At 48.2% G+C, this 12,533-nt stretch overlaps 1 protein-coding gene across 1 annotated transcript; it reads left to right on the forward strand.

Moving 5' to 3' along the window:
- Nucleotides 1–2,167: 2,167 nt before the first annotated feature.
- Nucleotides 2,168–3,095, forward strand: LOC124672301. The gene has a single exon (XM_047208552.1). It carries the CDS (start codon nt 2,168–2,170, stop codon nt 2,729–2,731), a length of 564 nt encoding a protein of 187 aa, XP_047064508.1. The 3' UTR covers nt 2,732–3,095.
- Nucleotides 3,096–12,533: the final 9,438 nt, after the last annotated feature.

Here is a 12,533-nt window from a genome sequence, read left to right on the forward strand (position 1 = left end):
TTGTCAAAATTTAAATGTATCTATATATTTTTTCTGTCTAGATAGATTTAAATTTAGACAAATCTTAAACAACTTTCATGAGATGGAGGAAGTAGAAACAATTCGTGTACCTCATGCATAAACTGGGGTTTATAGTTCACATGACATGTCGTTTGCCATTTCATTTGCTAATGGAAGATAGTGAGGCATAAGCCAAAAGGAACACGTAGTACGTAGTGCTAGCTAGCTATGCTAGGACCAAATTAGGACAAAGGAGCTCACTCATGACGACCGGTGGTCCTGCGATCTTGTGAACCGTTGAATGTGCATGCACCTGTTCGGGTTTATTTCTCTCCTAGTAGTCTTTTCAAAGTGAATCCATGATTAGTTAAGATCACTAGCGTATCCATGATTAGTAAAAAAAAAGTAAAGGAGAACACACGCTCGTAAAACAATGGCAACTTCTCTACATCATTATGTAAAAATATTTTTGAAAGGAACATCTCACAGTCCACTAAAACACTCCAAATTTGCCACGACCAAATGGTTTATATACGCAGAGTGTCTCGCACACAAAATTGAGTTTATTTATCTCCTTGTCTTTTGAAAGTGAATCCATGCCTTAACTAAGATCACTGGGGTATCCATGATTAGTGGAGTAAACAACAATCATAACATGCTCCCGCAAAACAAAGACAACTTCCCTGCATCATCATGAAAAATTATTCTTTTGAAAGGAACACCACATAGCCCACTAAAGCACTCGCCAAATTCTAACGGTTTACATGTTTTGAGAGTCACACATGTCAACCACACAAAATGATTTATGTGGGCGTGCCATGCATCCTACGCCGCCAGCTCATGGACTTTGTATTACGAATATGTGGGTTCAACTACGGCCAATTTTCCTCGCTCCATAAGACCTTCTCTGACGAACAACTTCTCCTTCGTTGGCTACGATAGCTAGCCGTAGACAATTTTGCTCACTCCATTAGAGCTTTGCCCCCTCCATGAGCTTACTCCTCCTTTATGCATTAATAGTGGATTTGTCCCTCGACCGATAGAAAATTAATCTCTATTTAGTTTGCCCATGATGAAGATGCTTGTTCTCTGGAAAAAAAACTCATAGGTGCATGGTGAAAGCCATCACTTACCGGTCATTGCAGTCTTTAGGTTGACATAAACCAATTCCAAATAGATAAATGCCTTTGGCTAATGCCCATTTGCTCTGCAAGGTGTAGTCCTATATATATCAGTGATTTTGTTTTTGTTTTGCTTGCATGCTTAATGTTACTCGCAGCAGCAAACTTAGCATCTGCCAAACCTCTATCGTGGCACACTTAAGAGAATACACAGTCCACATTGGTTTTCACATGGTAGTCCTAAGGCAGAGTAGATCGACTAGAGATTGAGATCAGTATCGGTCGGCTTAATTAATCTTTACTCGCGTAATATTTTTTTGTTTGGAAAATTGTATGGAGTGAACCTGAAGAAGAATTCTTCAATCGTATAAGAATGAGTCGAATTGGTAGTACAGTTGTATGATGCATGCGTAGTCAGTGCTCTTTTGTCCTGCCGGAGAGGACAAGAACGCAAAGCTCCACCGTGTATCGTACGTGGCACCGGGTAGCTGGCGCTCCGGCGGGCCCAGGTGGACAAGCGGCCACGTGTGAGGCCACAACAGGTTACGCCTGCGGGCCCACAGCATGCTGGCGTTCACGTGGGCAGCCCTCGTCTCCATCTCATCTCGCTGTTGCGGCGACGTCATGGCCCCCCAAAACCGCCCCGCGCACACCGGCATCCTACACAGGAGGTTCAGCACCATGGCCGGCCGTGTATATATACTGGCTGCCCGCCCATGGATTCCTCCATCCTGGTGAAGCTCGCAGCCATCGAAAAAGCCTTTGCTTTTCCTCTTCTTTTTGCTGGAAAAGCTAGTTTCTTTCTTGTGTGTGCACGGACACGGCAGAGATCGATCGATATACTACCTGTAGCCTGTAGGAGAGAGCTCATTGGAAAGCTTCAATCATTTCGTTTCATCTTCTTTAGCAAAGATTCTCCTTCTCTTCTCTTTGCTTGCCGTCCGCCCATCCAATATATAGCTAGGGGAGCTCGCTAGCTCTCTCGCTGATTCCAGTTTCCAGCTGAAGCAAAACTAGCCGGTGACCAACACGCGATCGCTATATACATGGGGAAGCAGGGCCGCGGCTGCAGCAGCAGGTATGGGTCGGAGCGGCTGCTGTACCCTGTCCAGGTCATGGGCGGCGGCCACGGCGCCGCCGATCACCTCGCGGACCTCGACGAGGAGGACGTCTGGTCGGTGCTGGCCGCGGCGCCCGCGCCCGACTCCGGCAACGGCAACGGCAGGCAGCCCGAGCAGGACCGTCGCGGCGGCCGGTGGACCGCGGGGGGCCTGTCGATGGCGTTCGAGGCCACCGCCGCCACGGCGCACCACCATCATCGCCCTCACGTCGTGGCCAGCTCGGCGCCGGTGAAGGTGCCCGAGTGGCCGGCCGCCAGGTTCTCGCCGAGCGGCGGCGGCGAGCAACAGCAGCAGCAGCAGTACTACGGCGTGAGCTGCCGCGAGGAGGAGGACGAGTGGGTGGCGCCACACGAGTACCTCCAGGCACGTAGCGGCGGGCGCGGCACGCCGGCGCCGTCGGTCTTCGAAGGCGTGGGGAGGACGCTCAAGGGGCGTGACCTCAGCCGGGTGCGCGACGCCGTCTGGAGCAGCACCGGCTTCTTCGGCTAGAGCAGCAGCACACCATGCATGAAGCATCCGTCCATTCCATCGTCGTCGTCTCTTCCTCATCAGTTAATCGCTGCCCCGTTAAGCTAGCTAGCTGCTCCTAGCTAGCAAGGCATGCACTCTGCTTGGATCATTCGTTGTTACTACAGTATGAGAGTTCTCAATTAGGAGCGTGGGAAGAAAAGGATTTTAAAAAAGATTAGCGATTGATTAATTCGAAAATCTCCTGCAGTATGGAGCACTGGATGTAGGTGCTGCTACCTGTAGGGTAGAGTTTTGGTAGGTTCATCTCCGAACTCGTTTGTATTGGGCTGTGTGCTAGCACCGGATAGCTGCCGATACCAGCCCGATATCGTCAGTTTGTCACCCATGAAATTCCAATTTAGTTATTATTATTAGCTGAAAGTGACCGCGCTGTTTGTATGCATATGACTTCTTGGATTACTTACTGATGACTACGTACCCGTACTTCGATCATTATTTTCTTATTTCTCACCGTATTTCCGCTAGAGACCGAGCAGTGGCAGTGGAGTAACTCTCCGGTGGAAGCTCAACTTTAAATTAACAAAGCCACAACGGTCATAGCACACCCATTTGAAGTATTCCCTCCCTCTGATGAACTTATCTTAGATTTGTCTAATTTTAAATGTATCTATATACTGAATAATGTATAGATACATCCATTTTCTTTGCAAATCTAAGATAATTTTTATGAGACGGAGGGATTATTGTACAAACAATCGAAACCAAGTTTCGTGCACACACGATATCATAACAAGTTCAGGCCGGCGCCCCAACACACAACCTTACACAAAACAACACGAAAACCGTCCATTGACAGAGAGATCACCTCAAGAAGTAACAACGGAGCTTCCCCCACTCCTGTCGTCCCCTGATGATGTTGGGACTTCAAGTGCAGAGTGTTGTAGCAGAGTATTTTTTCCACAAGGGTGACTCAAGGGCTTATATCGAATTCTCGGGGACTGAACAAAGAGTATTCTCTTCTCTCTTCTTATAGCAATCCTACAAGTAAAATAAAAGCCTTATGTCCCCAACTCCACCGCGTGGTTGTCAAGCACAATGTTTCGTGTAAGTAAATAAAACACAAGTAAAAAATAAAATGAGTAAAACTAGATGAAATAAAGTAACTAAGTAAAAACTGTAAAGGGGTTGATTGTTTTTGGTGTTTTAGATGCAAACAAGAAAAGTAAATATTTTGTATTTTCGGATTAAAATAATGTTGCAAGTAGAAAACAAGATAAAAAGCAATATAAAGGTGTTTCTTATGATAAAAAGTGGACCAGGATTCATGGGTTTAGTTGACTATTCTCTCTTTTAAGTTGTAGTGGATAAAAAGTAATTCATCCATGAGTAAGATACACATTCATCCATGAGTAAGATACACATTCATATGTGCATCACGTCCTAACATAGAGATGATGAAACACATCTCTCTTATGCTCCATAAGAAAGGGAAAACTCCATGCAATCTTGAGTTAAGAATCAACAGAGTATACTTTGACATGATGTTGAATATCAAATATGCTAACTTGAGCAAACAAGATCATCACTTTTGTCACGTGACGAACATAGCACATGCATTCACTTTATCCCTAGTGAGGTAGCAAAAGAAAAGGCGAAATCATAATAGATCATGAATTTTTTTGTCACTATTCCATCACTAAAACCATCTACTTCATCTAACACACACATCAGCCTACACACGCTCTTCCATAGATGTTGGATCAGAACAAATACTTAAGAACAAGGTACATAATATGCATCTATCAATACATCTTACACATAATACGATCAGATATAATAGCACAATATCATAGAATAAGGATCCACCACATAAGTATTACAAATATGGCCATAATCATGTAAGGGAGCTCATATGGCACTAAGAGCTATGAAGAAAATAAGAGAAATAGATCAAGCTACTGCCACAAACCCGTAGTTCAGAGGTGGACTACTCTCTCTTGATCATGGTGATGATGATGAATGCATTGGAGAAGCCAGAGATCCCTCCGGCGGTAATCCCGACGGAGTTTCCCCCTCCAATCTTCTTTGTTGTAGCCTCCGTCTTCGTGTTTCTGTCTTTCTGCGGCTCTCTCCTCCCGAGAACTCTTCGGGGCGAGAAGATCACGCGATTTGGATGATCAACGGCCGAAAGAGGGCAGGTGGCACACCCTACATGTTTATGCGTGCCACCTGGACTCTTTTGGGCATGAGGCCCTTCCAGGTGAGTTTCCAGTGCCCAGGGTGCTTCTCCCGATGAAAAATCACGCTCCAAAAATCCTAGGTCAATTTGACTTCGTATAGGTAAGGCTGGACACAAGCTGGCTCGGTCAAGGCTCAGTGCGAGCCGCACTTTGGCTCGCCCATATTAAGCTCGGCTCGGTCCAGCTCGTTTCACCAACGAGTTGAAAAATTGGGCTCGCCCCGATCTTGTGCAAAGCTCGGTCTAGCTTAGGCAGCTTGCGAGCCAAGCACACACATGACGCTGCCACGTGGGCCCATCTTCCTTTGCAGATGCAGCGGAGGCGCAGAAGGTCACAGCCGGAGCGAGAGGCATGGTGGAGGAAAGTCTAAAAGGAGCACGGAGGGTGTCCACGACGCCACGGCGGCATGTTTTTGTGATATTTGGGGCGCAGCTTCGTGGGCATGGAAGGGTGCGGGTGGTGTCGGCGACCGTCTCATATGTGTTTAGGCCGTGAGTTAGAGCGGCTAGAAGCTGTGTCATTGCCTACTTGAGTGGTACCCTGGAGGAGGGATCCGCCTACTTGCATAGGTCGATTGGGTTCCAGCTCCTGTTCCTGGGCGGGACTTCATCCAGCTTCTATCAACAGCAACTGGGCCACCCAGTGGGCCATATACCACCACCACCGTCTGTGGGTCACCCGGGCTTGCCGGATCTAGACCATGTCGTCGACATACCCATAAAGTATACCCACAACAGTAGCCCCCGAAGTTCTTCAAGATTCATCATTCCCCCGCCTAGCTCCATTTGGATCCGAAGAGAATATCGAAGAGCTTCCAAAACATCATCGTTTCCGACTTCATTCAACTGGAAATCATTCGTTATTCTGTAACGGTAACTTAGCAGATAATTTGCCCACATTGCACATAACTTCCTCTTTTCCCGTGCTAATTTTCGGAACTGTGAATCTTTGCCGGAAAAATCGTAGACGTGCAGTTAGTTCATCGCTGCTTCAGTTTCACCGCATTTGACCTAGGAAACGTGGCGGAAATCCAACGGTGCGACCGTTCCATTCCCACCGTAGGATCCGACACACGCATCTCCCCATGGGGTCTATAAATACCCCATACGCACGGTCACTTTCATTCTTTCACCTCTTCTGACCACTTCGTCTTCAACCTCGCGCCTGCGCCGCCCGATGGATCTTGCGCCGACGAGCTCCTCCCCGGAAAGTTTCAAGCGCCTCCGCTCCAAGGTCCGTCTCGACCCGAGCTGCACACGTTTGATAGGGAAACAAGTTCCGCCGCTGATTCGTGGTCTCGCCAGAGGCCCACGCGCCAAGCCCAGGTCCTCAACCATCGTCGGCGCCACGGGGAACCGCCACGCCATTGCCGGTAAGCCCACCGGACATGAATAAGATAGACATCAGTAGGATCTGACACTTAAGTTTTCGTTTTATGCCTGCAGCCGGAAACATGTCTGATAGCTCCCCTAAGTTCACTGATAGTTCTCCAAGTAATCCTCCACCAAATTCAGCAGAACCAACTTGAAAGGACGAGATGTCACCTAGAGGAGGGTGAATAGGCGTTTAAAAACTCTTACAGATTTGGCTTGTAAGAATGCCAAACTAAACTAACGTTTAGTTTACAAGCACAACCCCTAAATATGCTAGGCTCAACTAAGTGCAACAACAACAACTAGAGCTAAGCAAGATAGGCAAAATATATATAGGGATTTGTATTTTCGTGCCCTCGGATCCTTAGTTGTACTCAGTTTTTCCCAGCTTCTTAGTTTTTCCTCAGTTTTCCCCAATCCCTTGTCTGAAACCCGCAGAAGGAGCTCGGACGGAGGATTCCCGTTTAGTTGACCGTTTGGTTGGTGCTGGCAAGTGGGGCCGCTGTTGGTGCCCCGCAGTGGACACGTCTCCACTTATCCAGATCATCGTGGGACCCACAACTTTTCCATGTTAGCGCCATAACGCTTTCTGCCATAACGCTTTCTGCCAGGTTGATTTCTCGGGTGAGCTTCTTCATTTCTCTCCTTGAGATGCATGTCCTATGAATCATACTCATCTGCCCACGTGGTGGTGGAAATGCCTCGTTGGGTTGATGAGGTTGAGCTTGCTGGACCTGATGTTGCGGTGGAGGTGGTGGTGGTGGCGGTGGTAGCTGTTGCCGGCCTGCCTGATGGATGAGTTTATGCATGTCGATGAACTGCCGACAGTCGCTGAGCAGGTGGCTAGACTTTATTTTACCATCCTTGGAATCGGTATGTGAATGCAGGTAGCAGGGGCGTTGATCTGCTCAGCGTAGGGTAGTTCGGGAGTTCTCTGTTGTCGTGGTTTATAGTTGCCATGGTTCCCAGAGTTGTTCCGATTACCGTCCCGCCGATCATCTCGCCCGTCATCGTACCGATCATCCCGCCCGATCGGAATAAGCCGCGGCCACCAAGTTATTGTCATCGTAGCTGCGGTTCTTCCTTCTCTTGTTGCGATCCCTTCGACCACCCGAATCGTGCTTCGGCTGGTCGTCTTCTTCGTCGTCACTGCGCTGTCGTGGCTTTCGAACGTTGTCTTCGCCATCGGCCCAGCTGTTGGCGATTTCCATTAACTTGGTTATGGTTTTCAGCTTCTTGCGCCCAAGTTCTTCTATATAGTTTGCACGTCGGATGCCATCACTGAAGGCGTCGATCGCTCTGTCGACAGATACGTCTTCCGCAGCGTTCAGGAGCTTGGTGAATCTCCCGATGTATGCACGCATCGACTCCTTCTGCTTTTGCTGACAATGCCATAATTCCTTGATCCCGACAGGCCTTTTTTAGGTTGCTTGGAAGTTGGCGACGAAGGCTTCTACTAGGTCATCCCATGACTTAATGGAACCCTTTGGCAGACCTCTGAGCCAGGCTCGCGCTGAGTCCTTTAGGTAAAGCTGTAGGCACTGCATTGCCGCTATGGTTCCCTTTTGCGAATTATCGTCCGTAGATAGTCCTCTATCCAGGATCTCGGCTCCCGCTGCCCATCGTACTTGGCGGCGTCGGTAGGGGTGGGTTTGAACTTCTTGGGTGGCATCGCCTCCCGAATTTTGTAGCTTAAACAATCGGCTCCCCTAAGCTCGCCGTCGTTCTCCTGGGTCTCGTCCGAAGAATCGCTGTCGAATTCCTCTCTGAGGGCGCGTCGTTGCCTTGCTTTGTCGATCCTACTCTAAGTAATTTCATCCAGAGCGTCTCTTGCGCGATGCTTTGAGCCGCTGGCCTGCAACGTGGTCTTCTCCTTCCGTGGAACTAGATTGTCTCCTAATATCGCGAGACTTTCTAAGGCGCCACGGTGAGCCTGAGCCATGGATCCTTCGGGACGCTGATTAATGAGGTATGCTGCAAGGTTGGTTGTTGCTCCCGCAACGGTTTTTGGCCGTGGCATGCCCGCGGTGTCCGTAGTCATAAAGGACTTGGTCAGGTTTGACGTTATCTCCCTTGCATCATCTTCCGAAAGCCTCGGACATTCTTGATCGATGTTTGCCTCCTCCGTGGGTACTTCGAGAGGCACTTCCCTCGCGAGCCTCCGCATCGCTCGCCGGATCGGTCCGCCGCAGATAGGCGTTTCTCGAGGGTGGCTTGCTCCTTAGATAGGCGCTCCCGATTTTTCTCCAATATGGAGCGGTAAGCGTTGAGAGTGCCAACCGTGGTTCCTGCCGGAAGCGGTGTATTGTTAAGCACGGCTGCCTTGGCTGCTGCCCACTCCTCCTCTACGATGGTGTGGTCGCTGTTGTTGTTGGTGGCGATGTTTCCAAAACTAGCTCGCCTGCTGGAACGGGGGGTGCGATCTTCGTCTCCCCTGTTAGCGACATAAACTTGGAGGGGCGCCACTCTTCGGGTGTCTCCTTGGGTGATGCTGCCGATGCTGTCCTCTCCCGATGAATAGTAGGCATTGCGGATGAACGGCGTGTTGCTTGACCCCGGTCCGTGCCTCGGTGTCGCAGTTCATGCGATGAGTACGAGGTTAGCTCCGAGGACGCAGGATCATCGGATCCGACCGACATAGAGGACGCCGAACGGGGAGTCGAAGGCGCGGACGGACTCGACGGGCTTATCAGGCCAGCCGAAAGGTCGAGTGATGACGACGCGCTCGGACTCGTCGGTCTGGAGATGGGAGATTCTAGCAGCCGAAGAATTCCTTCCGAGTTGACGTTGTAGTGGACGCTCCCGAAAGCCATCTCCATGTTGCCTTGTAGACCGGAGAAAGTCGAGCGAGATGAATCGCTATGTGGGGTGAATTCGTAGGAGCCAAAACGAATCGGGCTTCCCAGACGAGGCGATGATGGTGTTGACGAAGCTGCTGATGACATGACAGGTTCAGCCGATGTCCGATCTTGTGCCGACAGGGTTCCCACGAGACGGCGCCAATTGTCGAGGGTACTCCTCGCCAATGCCCTCCGATAGGGGCTTAGGGTTGACGGAATCCCGCAAGCCGATACGAGACATCGGTTCACGGACAAGCGGGGAGAGCGATTTACCCGAGTTCGGGGCCCTCGATGAGGTAAAACCCTTACGTCCCGCCCGTCTGTTCTTGATTATGATGATAATGGGTTACAATGGGGTACCGAATAGTTCGGCTGAGATCTCGTCGAGTTGGCTAATTGCTAGGGTGTCCTAGCTCTAAGCTTTTGCTGGCTAAGATCGCTAAGATTGATCATGTCCCTCGGCAGCCCCTCTCCTGACCTTTATATAGGAGGCCAGGTCTCAAGAGGTCTCACCGAACACGACTAGGTTTACAGTAGTTTTAGAAGCGATCTTTCCTTGTTCGATCACTTCCTTGTCTTGCCCATCAAGGAACCTTCTGGTGCACCGACCTAGTAGCCCATCTTGCCTTCAGGTGTCTTCATGGGCCTCCAATTAGTCAGTACAAGATAGGGTAATGTCGGTTACCCGAAGGGTAGTGCCCACGTCACCAGACCCACAACTTACTGTAACACCCCCCAAATTTCAAAACAAAGAGAAAATAAATTTCCTTTTTCCAAAAATGAGAACCAACAAAAACTTTTCTTATATAGGGTGCTATGCTTAGTGCTCCTACCTATTACTGGTGTTTTTGCCATGAGGAGTGTTATTATGCTTATGTGATAAACCCTAAAACCCTAAAGTGATCAAGTGAAGATCACAAGCCAAATGAAATTAAAAGAGAAATAAATCAAATAAGAAAAACCCTAAACCCTAACCTTCTCAAAAATCATTTGGATCTATTTTGAGAAACCTAAATTAAAGAAAAAACCATATGTGGGCCTATAGCCTTAATAGGTAAATCTTGAACCCTACCTTTTCTTACTTTGCTAAATAATGGTGAACCACTGCAAAACTTATTAAACCCTAAACCTCATCCATCTTGTCATCAATCTTTGAGAAATAAAATAAAAAGGAAAGATCTTATTTAAGAAAGAGGCATATGTGCCTATGGCTATTTTTGTAAAACTTTACCCTAGGCCTTTCTACTTTATTTAGAGGATTGGAAAACCTTCATAAACCTTATCTATTACTTCTCAAACCCAATCCAAAGTGAAACAAAGGATTTTAAAAAGAAAGTAATAATGCCATAGAGGCATATGAGAGCAAAATATCAAATTTGTGAAATTGAGGATCTTGACCCTAAGACCTATAGTGAATGGTTGGATCACTCTTATATACCTTTTCAACACTCAACAACATCAATTGGGTCAAGCCTAGTCAAATTAAAAATCAAATGCCACATATGCATAGAGGCATATGTGACACATAGCCATTTTCACCAATTCTTGTCCTATGCACTTCTACTTTGACCAAATGGTGTGAAACCATCTCTAAACCTAATCTAACCCTAAATTGACCCTCAACCTTGCCCAAGTGAAGCAAGGGGAGCACATTACAAGAATAAGAAGAATTGACATGTCACCTCTCATGTGTTATGGCCAATTTTGCAAATCTTTGAGCTAGACCTTTTGGAATGGTTTCAATGGTTGGGAAATGTTCCTAAACTAGTAAGAATCACTTTGGAGTCAAGAAATATCAAATAAAAAGGAGAGAAAACAAATAGGGAGAAAATCCCATTTTCACTCACATACACATTTAGCCAAATTATCAAATCTTGACCTAGCCACCTCCATTGCCTCAAAATGGTTTGAACATTTCACCTAACTCAATCTAACACCAAATAAACCTCACTCTTGTCAAAATGAAGCAAAGAGGAATAAAAGAATAAAAGCTAGAAAATCCCAAAACCCTTACATATGGTGTATGCCATTTTTATAAATCTTGACCCTAGACCATTTTGGCCTTCACCATTAATTGTAATATGATACTAAACACTTATTACAACTATTGGAATCAAAGAAACCCAATTCAAATCAAATTCAAACTCAATTGGGGATCACATGTGATATTGGTCAAATATGCCAATTTTAGTCTGATCACTATTTTGAGCCCTTGCCATTCAAAATTTTCAAACTAAACCTTTCTAACTCTTTGCACCTCATCCAAGAAAACATCAAGGTGAACACTTTTCGTAAAGATCACCATGCCAAATTCTTTCTTGATCAATAGCTATGCTCATCCAAAGTTGCAACATTTTAACAAGAGTAACAATCTCACACTTGTCAATTTTTGCAATTCTTTGCATTCAACAATTCCACCACCACAACTCATCTTCTCTGGTCAAATACAACTCAACTCAACACACACTTTTCTTTTTGGTCAACTTTTTGAATTCAATCAAATTTAGGCCAAATTCACAATTTCCCATTTATGGCACTATTTGGCACTATTTCAAATAGTGATCTATACTACCCTAACCTGCCCTAAACTAACCTAGTTGGTCCCCTTGTCCCCTCTCTCACTCAAGGCACCACAGAAACCCTAGGGAGTGCATGCATAGCATGCATGCACACACCATGCCGGCCATGGTGCCACCTCGGCGAGCCCCCTCTCCTCTCCTTCCTCCCCAGTACTGGCCCTGGTGTCCAACGACACCACCTCACCTCTCTACACCACCCTAGCCTCGCCACGATCACGGACAACGCAATAGCTCGCTGCATGACGCGCGCCCAGGACGGCCAGATCATGCCGCTGGCGTCGCACAAGTACGCCACGGACACGCACAGACCACGCGCCGCGCCACCACCTCGCTCACGCCCCGGACCCCCTCTCTCGCCACGAGCCTCGCCGCAGCACGGGGAACACGAAGGACACGCTAACGTAGCCGACCCGCGCCCGCCGTTGCTGGAGACGGCGACCAAATCCCGCCGCAGGCGCGCAGTACCTCGCGATTACCCGACCGTCCCCCACCTAGCTATCAAGCGCGCTAGCCTTGCAGTGATGTCACCTACCTCTCCCTACCCTCGCCTACCCCTCTCCATCGCCGGAGTTGCCGCACCATTGTCGGGTTCGCCGCAGACCCCACGGTCCCCTCGTGCCACTATAAAAGGGGCACGCCCCTGGACGAATTGAGCACGCCATTGCCTTCCCTCCTTCCTCCTAAGCCTCCCTGACCACCTCCCTTCGTCGATTACGCCCTCCGCCGCCGCAATTTGGTCGGAGACCGCCGCGCCAGTACACCTGCGACGACGACGATTGGAGCCACCT

This window comes from Lolium rigidum, chromosome 7, assembly GCF_022539505.1.
Source record: "Lolium rigidum isolate FL_2022 chromosome 7, APGP_CSIRO_Lrig_0.1, whole genome shotgun sequence".
In the NCBI taxonomy this organism is placed as follows: domain Eukaryota; kingdom Viridiplantae; phylum Streptophyta; class Magnoliopsida; order Poales; family Poaceae; genus Lolium; species Lolium rigidum.

What these genes read in the sequence shown, in the direction of transcription:
- LOC124672301 (XM_047208552.1), top strand. Translation starts at nt 2,168, where the DNA reads ATGGGGAAGCAGGGCCGCGGCTGCAGCAGCAGGTATGGGTCGGAGCGG.